The sequence below is a fragment of the Nelusetta ayraudi genome, unplaced genomic scaffold (assembly GCF_046127955.1).
Source record: "Nelusetta ayraudi isolate G7.1 ecotype Tasmania unplaced genomic scaffold, CSIRO-AGI_Nayr_v1 ptg000050l, whole genome shotgun sequence".
NCBI classification, from domain to species: Eukaryota; Metazoa; Chordata; class Actinopteri; order Tetraodontiformes; family Monacanthidae; genus Nelusetta; species Nelusetta ayraudi.
In genome coordinates, this window is record NW_027466100.1 from 1,982,254 (window position 1) to 1,998,280 (window position 16,027).

Below are 16,027 nucleotides of genomic sequence, written 5' to 3' on the forward strand. Positions count from 1 at the left end.
AAGACCACATGCATAGCTGAACCATCAAAGTTGAATAGGAACACATCCTTCTGCTATTGGGTCTGGAAAAAACAACATTATTTCTGTGTACTTTTCATGCTTCTTTTCCCCATATGTTCATGTTTCTGTTCTTAAATGACTGTAGAATTAATAATAAAAAAATATAGTTTATTAAATCCTTGATCAAAAATTTTCAGTTAGTCTGCTAACTAACTAATGTTACCTAGTTTGTTTGTATGTCCTATGTAAATGGACAGACAGACAACCAATGAGAGGACCCATGTGGTGTAGGTAGTGGGCCAAGCAGGACACAGACACTTGCCTTCGACTGGCTGGGATTGCTCTTTGGAGGCTGTATTGAACTCTATACTGCTGGTCTTTATCTTAAAATGATGTCCTGGATTTTGGGAAGGTATCTGCCTAGCTGACATATTCTGAACCTGAACCTCTTCCTGCGCCAAGGAAGACTTTAAGCTGACATGGGTGGGAAGGCAGCCAAGTCAAAGGAGTGGTCGAGTCAGCTCCGAAGGATGACATGATAGATGGCTCAGCTGCAGGACTTTAGCTAATTGTTTCCCTGTGAGTGCTGCACAGTGGATTGTTAATGATCAAGCCAGTCAAGACCCTTTTAATTTCCTTTGTTTATACTGTCACCTACAAATCTGAATACCTGTGGAATGTAGTAGTATGACTGGTAGTTTTAGAATATACTACATATTTCCAGGGTTTTATTGACCCCAGTCCCATCTTATTCAAAGCGTGCTGCATTAAATTTAAGCTAACTGTGCCGCTAAAACAACAAGGCTGATCAGGCAAAATGTGAGGCTTTTGCTTTTTGTTCATACTTCATACTACATCACTTTATAAAAAAAAAAAAGACAATTGCGATAAAACAAGTAAGTTGTAATTTTTGGACATATAGATTTTAAAAAAAAGACTTTTAAGTTACTTGTTGTGTTAAGAAACAGTTTGTCAGACTCTTCATACTCACTCCTGCAATTATAACTTTTGAAACATGAAACATAATTCTAAAAAGACAACGTACCAGATAATTTAAGAACAAATGTTATTTTGACATTAAAAAATTGGACATTAGACACAAATACACATTCATCCATACACACACACACACACACACACACACACACACACACATATATATATATATATATATATGTATGTATATATATATATATATATATATATATATATGTATATATATATATATATATATATATATATATATATATATATATATATATATATATATATATATATATATATATATATATATATATATGTATATACATATACACACACACACACACACACACATATATATATATATATATATATATGTATATATACATGTAAAATCTATTTATATATTAATTAACAGGAATCACAGATTTAGATCAGAAACGCCCACTCCTCTCCTCTATCCCGTTGCTGCACAGCCTCGCTGCCAGATGACGGATTGCCACGGCACAAATAAAAGCCATCTCCCTCTTCTAACTAAGGTAAGTGGTCGCTGCCAATCACCGCCGCTTAAAGCGCCCATGCAGGCGACGTGAAATAGAGCGCAGGCCGCTGGGCAGGCGCAGCTCGCCGTCATCCCGCCCAACCCCTCCTGCCAGCTGCCACTAGCGGTAGCAGTGATGCTGCTCTCTGGCGAGTGGAGGAGGAGGAGGAATAGGAGGAGGAGGAGAGAGAGAGCGCGAGCGTGTCCGCTGCCCAATGACAGCGCAGGATGCTGCGAGAGGCTGCTGGGGGTGAATGAAGGCGACAAGATGCCGTCTCGAGCGGCCAAGGAGAGGTTTTAACGTCGATTCAGGTGCGTATCCGTCACCTTATTCAACCGGACTTTGGGCAGAATTCGACAAAAGATGATGGTAGCGCGATAATCGCGTGAACGTGCCCTTCGTTTCGTGGAATTTTTTTTTTTTCTTTCAAAAATAAACCACGTTCCGTGAGCGAGCCGGCCGTGGGGAAAGGCAGCTCTACTGTATATTTCCAACGAAGCAGCTTCGCTGTCGGTGCTCGTTGTTCGCACGGACACTGCCGGTGCTCGCGACCCGCGATAGTATCAGTGCAATGGCGTGTATTTCAAAATAAAGGTTTTGAACCGGCGGCTTCCCGGGGCGGCACGGACTGATATCTCGTATAGTCAGGTGCTCATCGCGCGCGGCAAGCGGAAGGCGTCGAGCACGTAGGCCCGGCCCGGTGAGGCATTCGAGTGTCCGCCGGCCGGTCCGGCTTCATGCATACCGCACTTCAAAATCCAGCCTCAACGCAACGTTAGTTTAGGAAAAAAAAAAAAAAACTAAAATCGAACGTTTCAGCACGAGGTTCTGAGTAAAAATAGACCAATACATTTTCAGCACTCCATCCGCGGCTCAGGCCGTTGGGTGAGTCTTTGCTGGGTCTTTCAGCCATTCGAGGGTGTCACGTCTGTCCGTCATTGATCGCCGCTCGTCGGATGGTCACGCAGGCCGTATGGATTAGCACGTTTTTTACAACCGCTCTCAGATCCAATGGAGGCGTCGTCGTGCGTGCCGTGCGGGAAGCCACGGGGGCGCCGTAGTAGGAGACGTGACGTGTGCGGGGCGGCCGCGTGCGTTGCACTGGTGCTCAAGTTGAAGCCGTGCGGACCGCTGTACGCAGGGGTGCTTTTACATTTAGAATGCCACTCCTTACACACACGCACACATCTGAACTGGCACTATTATATTATTATTGGTGGTGGTGGAGGTGTGTGTGTGTTGTGTGTGTGTGTGTGTGTGTGTGTGTGTGTGTGTGTGTGTGTGTGTGTGTGTGTGTGTGTGTGTGTTTGGGGGGGGGGGGTGGTTGGGGTCGATGATGCTTGCATGCTTTCAAAATGTCACCATGGCCTTATAGAAAGCAGTCCTCTGCTCCTCTCCTCCTCCTTCTCTCCTCCTCTTCCTCATCATTTCCTCCTCTCCTACTCCCCCACCCAAAGCCACTGACAGGCCCACACTTAGCATCGCCTGTGGTGAAATGTCTGTTTTCCAACATCTGTATCCTCCACGCTGTTAACGCACCGCTGCTCCCTGAATCACCAGCGATCTTTCTTTTTTTTTTTTTTTTTGCTGCCCAGCTGCCTGTCGGGAAGTGCCGTCATTCGCTGGAAGGTGTTGGGGTCCTTGTGCCCGTGACGGCTTTGGGCCTCCCCCGCCGCCTCCATAAGGGAGCCAGGTTAAAAGCTGTGGCCGCTGAGCTGCGTCCTGCACTCGTTCAGGCTTCCTTTTGAAACGAATCGCTAATCGCTTTTTATTTATTTATTTGTTTTTTTAATGCATCCTTACCCAGTCTTTGCAGCACCCTCTGTACTGTTAGCGCGAGAGTGGGAGTGGGTTGGTGGATTACAATTGGCATTCTCTGCTGGCATCCCTTGAGTGCTCTAATATTATCCCAGTTTGGCCAATAGCGTTCAGTCCTGTAGCGCCGTGGAAGGCTCCTCTCTTCGCAGGGAAATGCATGAGCGCAGTGACTCTGCGTGGATAAAAATCCATCAGAGTGAAAAAGGAAATTTGGCAGTTGGAGTTGGAATTGGAAATTGATGATCAATGTGGTGTTTGGATGCAAAATAGACTCTAAGCGAATATTGATATGACACCGTGTTTAATCTTCTTCTCTAATTTGCTAAATAACACAGAGCCTCTACTGTCAACACATTCAGACGCTGTAAATATACAATGATGCTCATTGATTTCTGCCTCGAGGACGAACACATTTGCTCAAGTCTCCAGTTTTCTACTTTTACAATATGTCCGGTTAGGTGTGTAATTGCTAGGAAGTAATAGTGCCATCTTTGTAATTTAGATTTTATCACTAGTTATTATTAAGATGACACTATATTATATACAGTTGTATTTAGATTTCAATTTGATGCACAACTGTCCAAATCTGTTCTCTTTAAAAAAATAAATTTAAAAAAAATACAATTGATTTAGGTTGTTCCTTACTAGCCTCCCTTTGCTCTGTGAAAACTGCTGCAACAGAGTCGTATTCCTCTGGGCAGACAGAAAAGCAGACGCTGTTCTGTAGCCAACGTCATTGACATCTTTTCTGCTCCTCATTGAATTGTTTTTGCAAGTGCTGGATCAAATTAAATCAAATAGAAGTGCTGCATTGTAGCATTTAAGCAAAAAAAATTGAGAGCAGCAAATTCATTTTTTCCCCCCACTCTGACCAAACGGGTTAATTGACTTGAAGCTGCCTCAGCCGGCTGTCTGGGGAGGGAGAGAGAAAAAAAGCTGACTCATTTTGGCACATGGGTTTGGAAAGCAGGACGACGAGACAAACCCAAATTGGGCAAAGTATTGAAAGAGTCACTGGCTGACTCACGGATTCACAGATAGATACATCACTGGTCAAGTGGGAAATGCCAAAAAACAAACAGAGAGAGAGAGAGAGAGAGTGAGAGGGAGAAACAAAGACGAGCTCGTACAGTTTGCCTGTCTCAACAAATAGAGATAAACATTAGCACGTGCAGTTGTAACAAGCTCATCCTAATAAATGCTGCTTTAATTACGCTTCACTTGGATTTAATTGACTTTGGGCCTGCAGGAGCCAGTGCGGCCGGCTCTGTCCGCCCACCGCTCGAGGGCCGCCTTTGGTCCGAGAGCGTTCGCCCGCCAAACTGCACAGACTTCCTGTGGCAAGCTGACCGCTGCAGATAAGAGCTGCACTGTTTGTTGCTGCATATGTCTGCGCCTTTAGGATTTAGCTTTAATTTGCCAATGTCTCGCTGAGGGACCAGAGAGGAAAAAGCGAGCAAACAAACAAACGAGATCTTATTTTACTGCGCTGGCTGACTATAAAAGCAAACTCTTAAGCACACGCGCCCTGTAAGCGCCTGAGCAGATTGCAGTTGATCTGCTCTGTCAGTTTCTCCCTCTACGTTTCGAAGAGGCGCCCCTGTCTGATCCTCTCTGCCAGAACGCTGCCGTAGCTTTCTGGCCCCAGCGTTTCCTCACAGATGATGCGTTAACAAGCGCAGCTGAGGGTTCCTGTCAGCCGGAATCTCAGGCGAGACCTGTTGACAGATAGTTCCCTGTGCCACCAATTGTCATTTCGTCTGTCCTTCAAATGAACATGCAGGACGGGGGGGAGGCGAGGGAGAGACGAACAACAACGAGAACTTTGGGCTGTTGAAAACAGACAGTGGCCCCCACAGAGCAGGCGGGAGTTGGGGTCGTCCCCAATTTGTTGCAACAATCGCCCGTCTTCGATTGGTCGCAAATCGTTTTTCTCACCTTTGGAAAAAAGTACGCTACCGTCTGCCTGGCATGGTCACCATGGGAACTGGGTCTGAGCAGCCAGAGTGCCAGCGAAGAAAGGAAAGTAGCGTAGTTCATTTTGACGGTCAAGTCTTTTTCTCTTTCTGTCTGTCTCTGTGTGTGTGTGTGTGTGTCTCTCTCTCTCTCTCTCTCTCTGTCTCTCTCTCTCTGTCTCTCTGTCTCTCTCTCGCTGTCTCTCTGTCTCTGTCTCTCTCTCTCTCTCTCTCTCTCTCTCTCTCTCTCTCTCTCAGATGATTCTTCATTATTCGACACCACACATTTTGCAACATGAACAACATCCATCTTTAGCGTTTGTTGCATTAAACAGCTTTCATCTTTCAATATATTTATACCTACTATTATGTATTAATGACCCATCTGCTGTCATCAAGGTTTTAAATATGCACAAGAATGTGATAAATTGCGGGGCTATTATTAAAGCATTAAAAATTCAGGTTTCCAGACCCCTTTTCTCTCTGTCAGCCTTCAGCAGGGTATTTTGTGCCTCACTTGACTTTTTAAAATGAACTGATAGCGTAAAAAAAGAGAAATCACAAAATCTTTGTCCTTGTTTCCTCCAGGAATGTGTCATTGAATTTTGAAATTTCAAAGCGTACACTTTTGCATCAATCATCTGTTTTCCGAAAGCTAAACTCGGCTGGAGACCGAGTCCGTCTGCCTTCTGTGAAGCGCTGCTGAAGTCTGTTTGTGAATGCATTCCTCCCCGCGCCTTTTCATCCGCCGCCCTGAAAAGCAGTTGCTGCTGGTCTAACGGGGGTCCTCTCTCCTCTTGTCTCCTCAGATCTCGCCGCGATGTGCTCGGCTTGTTAAGGAACCAAATCAGATCCCCTCTCTCTCCCCCACCCCCCCACCCCCTCTCCCCCCCCACCCTCCCATGCGCAGTCAAAGCAGACTCATTTTAGCGCTCTCCTGTTAAGGACCCTCTGGTGGCCGCGCCCGCCCACTCACAGGACATGTACGGCAGTGCCAGAGCTGTAGGCCACATAGAGAGCAGCCCTGCACGGTCCCCACGCCTGCCAAGGTCCCCCAGATTGGGCCATCGGAGGGCCAACAGTGGGGGCGGGGGCGGTGCAGGGGGCAAGACGCTCTCCATGGAGAACATCCAGTCCCTCAATGCTGCCTATGCCACTTCAGGGCCCATGTACCTGAGTGACCACGAGGGCGTGGGCTCCACTGCGACCTACCCGCGGGGCACTATGACCCTGGGTCGCGCCACCAGCCGGGCCATGTACGGGGGCCGCGTCACAGCCATGGGCAGCAGTCCCAACATCGCTTCGGTGGGGCTGCCTCATCACGCTGACCTTCTGTCTTACAGTGACCTGGGCTCCCTCTCCATGCTGCACCACCACCACCACCACCAGGGGGTGCCCTCTGCCCTGCTGAGGCAGGCAGTGCGGGGCAGTGGGGGTGAGCTGCTGGAGATGCAGGCCCAGCTCAGGGATATGCAGAGGGAGAATGAGCTGCTGCGCAGAGAGCTTGACTTAAAGGACAGCAAGCTGGGATCGTCCACCAACAGCATCAAGAGCTTCTGGAGCCCCGAGCTGAAGAAGGAGCGGATCATGAGGAAGGAGGAGGCGGCCCGCACGTCCATCCTGAAAGAGCAGATGAGAGTCACTCACGAGGAAAACCAGGTAGGGCGCAGAGCCCTCGGCTCGCCGTCACCCTCTCACCGCTGCAACCAATTCAGGTTTCCGTCCTTCTTGTGTGTCTGCGCGCTTTCACCACTGTCACCCGCAGCCCAAGAACTGGGAGAACAGCAATAGTCAAGTCATGATTCCAATAGTCACGGCGACCTCTCTGGCAAGAGGAAAGAGTGCGCATAAATATTTAACGCTCGATCTGCGTGCGTGGCACTCTGGGACGGAATCAATGTGGGAGAGAGCAGGAAATAGGAAACCCTTCAATTTTTAGCCGCCTGTGATTCGCCTTTTTGAAACCTGAGCCCATGTTCACTCACCTTAGAGCATCGCATCATATCATGAAACAACCCATGACTTTCATAATCATATATGTAAAGATCGATGGTAGTTACGAAGAAGCGTGATGGCGCACTGAGATGTGCCCTGCTAGCCGTCAGCCACTTGACTGTAAGAGACGGAGGTTTGTGAAGTGTGATCTCTGGAGTGTGAGACAGCAGTTTTCAAAACTTTTCAGTCATTTTTTTTATTTTTTTTTTTGCGCTTGGGCAGTAGACATGGCCCAGTTATATCACCAACTGACAAGAGGAGGCACAAGACACCGAGACGAGAGTCACAGACGCTCAAACAATCTCTGCCTCACACACGCTCTCACTGTCTCTCTGTCGCTGACATTGACTTTAACACATTTCCCTGTCTGTTCATCTGCCTGTCACTCTCTTCAAGAATTACAGGATGATTTTTTTTTTTTTTTTATCTGAAGCTGAAAACAAGGAATTTAAATCGCTGTAACAAAAAACACGTATCTCTTCAAAATCTTGCATAAACATTCATTTCTTATCTCTTATCTTATCTCATTAGTTTCTAAATCCAATTGCCTGTCGCTACAGGAATGCATAAATACAACGAGCGACGGCTAATACGATGCTAGCTATGAGGAAAGATTATTTTTTTAATGCACACAAGCGGCCCGATTCGGACAAGAAAATCACAGCACCTCAGTGTGGCTGGTGAGAAACGTCCCTTCATTGCTCAGCTGCCTCACCTGATAATTCAAACTGACGCCGCTCGTTCTAGCGGCGCTCCTAGCAGCTCGTCCGGTGGATTTCCGCCGCTGGCCGTGGCCTCTGTGGCGGTGTCAGTCTGCGTTTGTGTGACCGGCTGACTGAGGCTGCCACGCGGCGAGCAGCCAATAGACTGCTCATTACTCAAAGCGCAAACACTGTCAAACAAGCCTTCAAGGTCACGGCGCGATAGCATTAGCCTGACCTTTGAATGTGTGTGCGTCTGTTGGTGTCTGTCTGCCTTTTTGGAACAGCTGGATTCAAAAGGCCATCCTGCCCATGAAGTGGCACGTATTCAGGATCAAAATCTGAGGTTTAGCCGATGGAGAATCCATGCAGGGTGTCAGGCGACTCTTAATTAGAACGGACAGTGGAAGCAAGGCAGCTGCGAACATTTCAAGGAGATGGAATATAATATATGAAGTACAATAAATCTGTATATTTCTCTTATGTGTAGTTGACTGTATAATCACTTTTATATGGTGAATGTTGGCTTGAAATAAGCCATTTACATGCACCAGGCATGGCCTCTGCTCTCTACTGGTGTGACTCATCAAAGTGCTAAAGCAGCCATGCAGGAGGGCAGGAGGAAGGTGCAAAAGTTTGTTGGTGATTATCTTTTGTGCAAAATCTGACCCATCTCAAATAATATCGCTGACATGTTCTTCAAGACAAGGAGAAGCGACAGCATGTTGATCCTATTTTAGAAGCAGGATGGACTCAGGTCAGGTGACTGATGCTACCTCTTCCACCCAACATTAGCTTATGCAAGGTTCACACTCACTGGCTGGCCTTGCTGAGATAAAATGGCCTTACTTACACTCACTGCTATTAAATAAATAATTCTGATCTATTATTCAAATAATGAAAAAAAAAACCCAGACCCCAAGGCAAACTGAAGTTGGCCCACGGACTTCAAATTGCTGCAATCTACATCCTCAATGCTATATGCTGCACCTTCTTTACACACTGGGCCTATAAGCCATTCATCGGTTAACTGTACACCTCGTGTTCCGGCCGATTAAATACCAAGTGTGAATCCTTGTAATATTTTTAGCTTGGCTCCGTAGAGTGTGCAGAGGAGCAGGACAGTGCAGCCTTTCATGGCTTTGTGCAACATACAAAGAAAAGAAAGGACTTTTTCTTTTTCCCCCCCTCAGCTTTGGCCATCAATGTTGGCTGTGACATAGAAGCGGGCTATATTTTTAGCCCTCCTGGTGGGGTTCATTATTGAACTATGTCAGCTTGTAAAAGGCAGATGTGCCCTGCCATTATAATTGGTCATCTCTAATTCTGATTTGGAGGCATGCGAGGCATTCTTACATAAGTGTGTACTCATGGCATGGCGCTTTCCAGAGGCTAGCCGAGAAGCAAATTGCCTCATTAATAATGGAGTCATGTCAGGCCAGTCGTTACATCTGTCTTGTTGCACCTTTCGCACTTCCATCAGGTGCCTGGCGTCTATTAGCGTTAGCAAAAACCGTGCATTATTTACTTTGGGTGGGGTGGAGGGGGCGTGAGCGCTCCTTTATCACCTCATTGAAGTGAAAGAGGGAAACCGCTCAGGCATGAGTCTTTAATTTGCTCTATAAAACACAGACTGTGACTGAAATACCAATCGCAGCCTTGAGATTTTTAATCTGGACAGCCCATGACCGGAGGTAACGATTGGCCGAGGAGGGGCGCTAACGCGGCGCATTTGAAATGCACCGTATGTACGTACGTACGACTTCAAATTCAGCCGACTGTTCCGTCGGTTCTGAAGCTGGAGGGAAGCGTGTGAGCTGGAGCGTACCATATCTGACTGAGTCACGACCGCTGCTGCTCAGCCACCCAGCTTGGCCCTCATCAATCCCCAAAATGGAGGCCCTCTTGTGCTGCGCTGCTCCGCGGGTGCACGGAGGAAGCGGGTTGAATTTGTCTCAGCCCGGCTTCAGCTGCGCGAAGAGGACTGTTGTGTCGAGGCAAATTTAGGACATCGGGAGTGAACTAGAAATTGAGTATGTATGTGGACTCGGGGCGTTTTGAATTTCAAGTGCTGGGCTAGATACACGCTTAGCTTAGCGTTCCCTCCAGTGCAGTGTTGGAAATACCCGTCAATATTCGGAGGGGTCCCCGTCATCCTGATTGTTACTCAGTACCAGGACTGCACGATATTAGGAAAACATGCGATATGCGATAATGCCGCAATAAATAAACAAATACTTTAGTATGCAGCATTCATGTCTTTCTGCTTTGGATTTGCTGGTGACATAGACTGCAGACAATGAGCAGCCAATGCAGACGCTGAAAAAGCCAATATGCAATGTTTCCTTTGCAACAAGATGTTTCTGTTGAAAGAACTGCACCTGGCAGCAGCTGCTAGGTGCACGGCAACAACATTCTCAATCACTTACACAGAGCATTTCAATATAAAACATCTATGCTACTCAAAAACATGGATGGCAGAAACGTCCCCCACTACCCGTACTGTCGGAATAAAAATTGAGTGAGTAAAATAATTTAAGTAACTTAAATCTTAAATAGAGGCGAACAGAAGATCTTAAATCCACCTGCAGTGTCTCACATTGCGAATGTTTCACATTTTCTGTGCTAACAAGTCATTGGGGCATGGTGTATGTATGTGTGGGTGTATGTGGGGGGCCCTAGTCAGTACCAATCTAAATTTCCTTTAATAACCTGACATTCCATGGATGCAACTTCATAGCTTCTTTGCATCAGGGTTAGTATAACATCACATTTATTCTTTCTTCTGCAGTTGGAAACCTGGTCCCTTTTCCCTTTTGTGAATAATATTTTTAAAAATTGAATATTAGATCTGAAAGACATTTTCTGGACCATTGGTGACAATAATATATAATTTTTTTTTTTTTTTTTTAGCTTTTTTAAAAACTATGAGACCATCTTAAAATTTTGCTGTGAGGCCTCCAGGGGGACCTGCCGACTTCACTGTATTTCGCACTCGGCTCCAGTCTTTATGTTCCTGTGAGAGAGGTTTTTGTCACACTCACTGTTTGCCAGGATGGATCAGCAGGTGTTGCACCACTGGACAAATGAACACCCCCGCAGTGAAAGGTGGTGAGGGTCTCCAGACTCGGGGACCCTCAGACATTTCCGCTGGCAATCGTCGCCACTTTCTCCTCCTCCTCCTTTTGCGAGCGCAAGATGGCTGCTGCCTCATCCTCTTAACAAGGCGGGAGGAATTGCAGAGAAACAGCGGACGGTTGTGTCAGTGTGAGGCTGCGAAGATTAAGGTGGGAGTGTAGGATGGAAGAACAAAGAGAAGGGGATAAGACGCGGAACGGTCTGCCGGCGTATTTCTGCGGGACGGCAGTGTTTCATATTAGATTAGAGCCGCAGGGCCTGGAGAGTCCATGTAGAGGCGGAAAAGGGAGGGAGGGGATGTCAGTGAAGATGTGTTCTGCTAAAGAAATGGCAAACGATGACTTCCTGGTATTTTCCCGGCGAAAATGTCCAGCCCTGGCCTCTAATTTCAGCTCAACGCCGGTGGTTCCAAACTGTTTCCCTGCACCTTTTTACCTGTGCGATAATTCTTACACACCATGTATTTATGTCGGCAAGCCATAAAGGACGTACGTATATCAGTGAAAGTACAGTTAGCAGGCCAAGGCGTCACTTGTGTGTATTTTCTCCCTGTCAATGTGATTTGGGTGGTATGAAAATCCACAAAAACGTACACTGCAACTCATTAATGATCAGCGTGCCTGAGTGGTTTTGAGCTCCAACTTCAGATTCCCACTGAAACATCCTCTCACAGGAGTACTCATAATAAAATCAAAGGGGATTTATGCCATCTTTTTCTTTTCTTTCTTTCTTTCTTTTTTTTTTTTTTAACTCATAAAGATACTTAAAGGTGCAATGTGTAAAATGTTCAAAGATTTATTGGCAAAAGTTTAATTTACTACCCATAAATATGTTTGCCTGAGTGCATAATTCTTGTAAAATAAGAGTAGTTTAGTTTTACGATCATTGGAACGATTCTTTAATCATGCTATGGGCATAGCTCACTTGCTGTAAAGGCAGTTATTGCAAGGGAGTAGAGATGCACCGATACACTTTTTTCACTTCCGATACCGATACCGACGTCTGAAGTTTAGTATCGGCCGATACCGATCCGATACCGATACAGAAAAACAGCATTGAATCACCTAACAAATTATGTCTTGTTGTTTAGAAAAAAAACCCTGTCTTTTTGTGCAAGGCAATGTCAGACCTCCCTCATTTTCTAAAAACAAATAAAATGATCCAGATGTACTGAAAAACGTATTTAATACTGTGTACCAGTACAGTAATTCAAAATAAACAAATAGCTTCACTAGCTTGAATGGCAGATATTCAAGTAAACAGCAATCACCTATAGCGTAGTGCAATTGTGCAAAGAGAACTTTAACACCCATTACAAAACCAGCTGAATAACAGAATAGCTTCAATAGCTTGGTAAAAAATAAAATAAAAAATAAAGTCAGCGGTAGCGTGTTTTTTCCCCACATGCAAACGGCATCACTCACTGCGCGCTGTGAGAGAAGTCCCTCGTTGACTACCGGCTGCATTATATGTGCGACGCAGCCCACACCACGCGCTCCCATGTTGTCCATCGCCTTTCTCATGTTGCCGGCATTGTCCCTCAGAACGACGTCACTCGCTTCGCACAGCATAGAAATACACAGAACGGATCTGCTCCTATGGATCGGGCCATTGGATCGGCTCATTGTCACTGATACCCGATCTAGAATTTTATTCAATATCGGATCCGATACCGATCCCTGTATCGGATCGGTGCATCCCTACAAGGGAGCAGCTGGAATGGACAGTCGTGCCTGAGAGCAACCGCTCAGGCTCTAATAAAGCATCAGATAAATCAAATGCTGTAACAAATTATATTCAACATCGCTCCCACTGAGCAATGTTATCTTTTCTGCGTATTCGTCACAAACACTGTGCCGACTGAAATATATAACCTCCATGCAGATAATATGTATGCAGCTAAACCAACTCACACTCTCGGTCTGAATGATCATAGCTTAGACCAAGAAGACATGAAGCTAATCGGACATTAGCAACAAAATGTTGTGGACACCATCCTAATGTTTTCCCTTTTTACTCGCTGGACCTTTATGTCTTTAGCAAGATATATTTTTTAGGATTTTTATGACATTGCATTGTTTAGATTTTGTATTTGTTTGAGCAGTTTATTGACTCCCCTCTCTTGCAGGGACTGTTTTTTATGCTAAATTAGCACAATGCACAGAGGCTGTCTGTCACTGAGTATTCTCTGGTAGGAGTGATTTAACTTCTAGCTGCTTTTCATTACACAGATCTGTCTGTGCATCTTGAATTTTTAACAACCAACAAAGGAAAAGAGGAATGCAAACGCTGCTGCAGGATCGTAAAAATGCTGTGAACGGATAACCGTCCAGTTTCCAGTCCAACTGCATGACGTTTCTGCGGCCGTGCAGCCTGCGACCTTCCCCGAGTGTAGCTGAGCTGAGCCCAGCTGAGCCCAGCTGAGCCGAGCTAAACACATGAATGCCGCAAAGGATGTGGGTGTAATTGTATATTGTCAGTCATCATGGCAGACACACACACACACTGCAGAGCTTAAGGATGAAGTGAGAGGAGGCTGCTCTGACTCAGCGCTCGGAGCCGTCGTCCATCTGTCAGGTGCACGCGCTCGGCCTCTCTTAACTTATACACACGTGCAGTCGGCCGCGCAGATTTTTGCACTCTTTTTCTTACGAGGTGTTGGTGGCATCCTGTGAACGGCACCGGCTCTGGCTAATGTCTGCACGGATAACACGACTTACTATTATCAGCAGGGATGGAAATTCAGGTCAAAGAACATAGGTTGGCTCGGTTTCTCCGCCGCGCTGGTTGAAAGTGGAGTTTTTTCAACAGATGACACCAACAGATGTGTAAATATCTCTCGCCTCTAAAGGATGCAACCCTCCGACTTCATGCAGCTCTTGACTTTCCCTCGAGTGCTGCCACGATGAAGACGCTTCCTGTGTGAGACGTGTCGTTTGCTGCCAGTTGGATTTTGTTGACTTGAGTAATTATTTTTCATTTCTTTCGTTTAGTGGTAGTGGTTGTGTCTTTGATTTTTTTTCCTCCTGTGATTTTCTTAAAGGAGTCTTAAAGGTGTGGTTCAGAATTTTGAACATAGGACCTCGTTGGAGACTATTAACAGTTTAGTAGAGGTCGCTGGTGCTAGGCTGGCGCAAGTTAGCTGTTTATGCTAGCCTGCCAATAAAAACAATCAAACCCACTTCACAGTCCAGCCAAGGCAAAAAATATATATATATATATAACTCTAGACTATCTATGTAAATGTCTGTCTTAATAGAATAATGTTAGACAAACAAAACTAACCTTGCATCACATTGCATTTTGAGGGAATTGTGTCTCAGGAGCAACGTAGTTAAACTTCCCACGGTTGGTAGTCCACTGCAGCAGCGACCGCTGTCCTATTATCTACCTGCAACCGGCTGTTGATGAGAGGTGGAGGTGCGGATTGTTTTAGCTCAAATGATCACTTTGCATTTGTCGAACCTGCAGCTCGTTTTCAGGATACGCAGAAGAAGACGGTCTTTGTCTTGAGGCAGGTCGGCCAAAACACCGCTGAGTCATGACTGACTCACAAGACACTGGTACAGCTCTGCTGCCTATGCCCCGGGGATACGGCGAGGGCAACCGTGATTTTGACGCTAAAGCAGAAATTATGCTGGTGGAATCGTCAGACAGCAGTTTGGTTTCAAGTCAGAAGATTGTCGAGCAGAACAGGAAGAAGGCAGACTTAAGAGGTTTAATAAGAAGGGTGAGGGTGTTTTTATTCATCAGCTAAATAACTTATATAATAACAACAACAATAATAATAATACTGATAATAATAATAATAATAATAATAATAATAATAATAATAATAATAATAATAATAATAATAATAATAATGTTTAGTTTACTAATGTTCTCACTATAGTTGTCTACTCAAGACAGGCAACAAGTGAAAACAATACAAATTTCTTGCCAAGCAGCAAACTCTTGAACAGTATTAGGTTATGTATCATGTTCATTAATGTGTCTCCCATATGTTAACCAAATAAAGGAACAAATAACAAATAGAACACGTTCAATGTCCCTGCTTAATTAAAAAAAAAAAAAAATCAAAGAAGAACAAAGTAACGCTCCGCTAGATTGCACAGACAATCAATATATTTATTGTGTGCAGTACTGGGCCACACCCAGTGTAGGACTACAAATTTGAAATGTATTGGGTTTTTATTTTTTTCTGGCCACAAAAGCACTGACTCACACAGAGGAGCGTGACTCAAACTGAAGGTGGCAGCAGTCCTGCAGTCTGCAAAAAAGTCAGAAAGCACGCCAACAGTGCCACCCAGTGGTCGGAAAGCCTCATGCTCGCACAATCCTGTCAGTTCTTCAACGTAAGCAACTGCCAGAGAGAGAAACCTCTAGGAATATGGTGTTTTTTGTTCAGAAATTTTGAAACTAGCTCTCAACTGCTGTGCGCTTTATCATTTAGCAATTTATTTATTATTCTTTAGTATCTTTGCTTTGTTATTTGTGTGTCAACCATTTAAAAAAAATAGCTTGTTGGCCCATTTATCTTATTGATTCAGAGATAAACGTAATAAAAGGGAAATTCATCAGATAATTTTCTGATTGAACGCTATTACTTGCAAGTACATGCACACTCCATTACACAACAAGTAGAAGTCTAATAACAAGCGAAGGGTAATGTAAGTACATCTAATGAAGCCTGATTATCTATTAATCTTCCTGCGTATGTCAAAGATAAGATCACACACCAGCGATAATGTCCATTTTCAGCTGTAATCCCTCTCACTAAACTTTGCCCATGCCCATAAAATCTGATACACTGGCCGGCGGGAGGCTAATGAACAGACAGCTGGACAAACTGAAGGCCGGATCTCATTTTGACTGTGTGGCTGGTTTGTGTTGACCA

The 16,027-nt window shown here is 45.2% G+C and overlaps 1 protein-coding gene across 3 annotated transcripts in view; it reads left to right on the forward strand.

Moving 5' to 3' along the window:
• The first annotated feature begins 1,716 nt into the window (after positions 1–1,716).
• The window catches only part of erc2 (ELKS/RAB6-interacting/CAST family member 2), a 42,034-nt gene continuing 27,723 nt past the window's right edge, over positions 1,717–16,027 (forward strand). For all 3 annotated transcript variants that reach the window (XM_076037224.1, XM_076037226.1, XM_076037225.1), the window contains exons 1-2: positions 1,717–1,834; positions 6,106–6,955. In XM_076037224.1, coding sequence (XP_075893339.1) covers positions 6,278–6,955 — 678 coding nt within the window. In that variant the 5' untranslated portion in view covers positions 1,717–1,834; positions 6,106–6,277. The remainder of the gene's footprint in view (positions 1,835–6,105; positions 6,956–16,027) is intronic.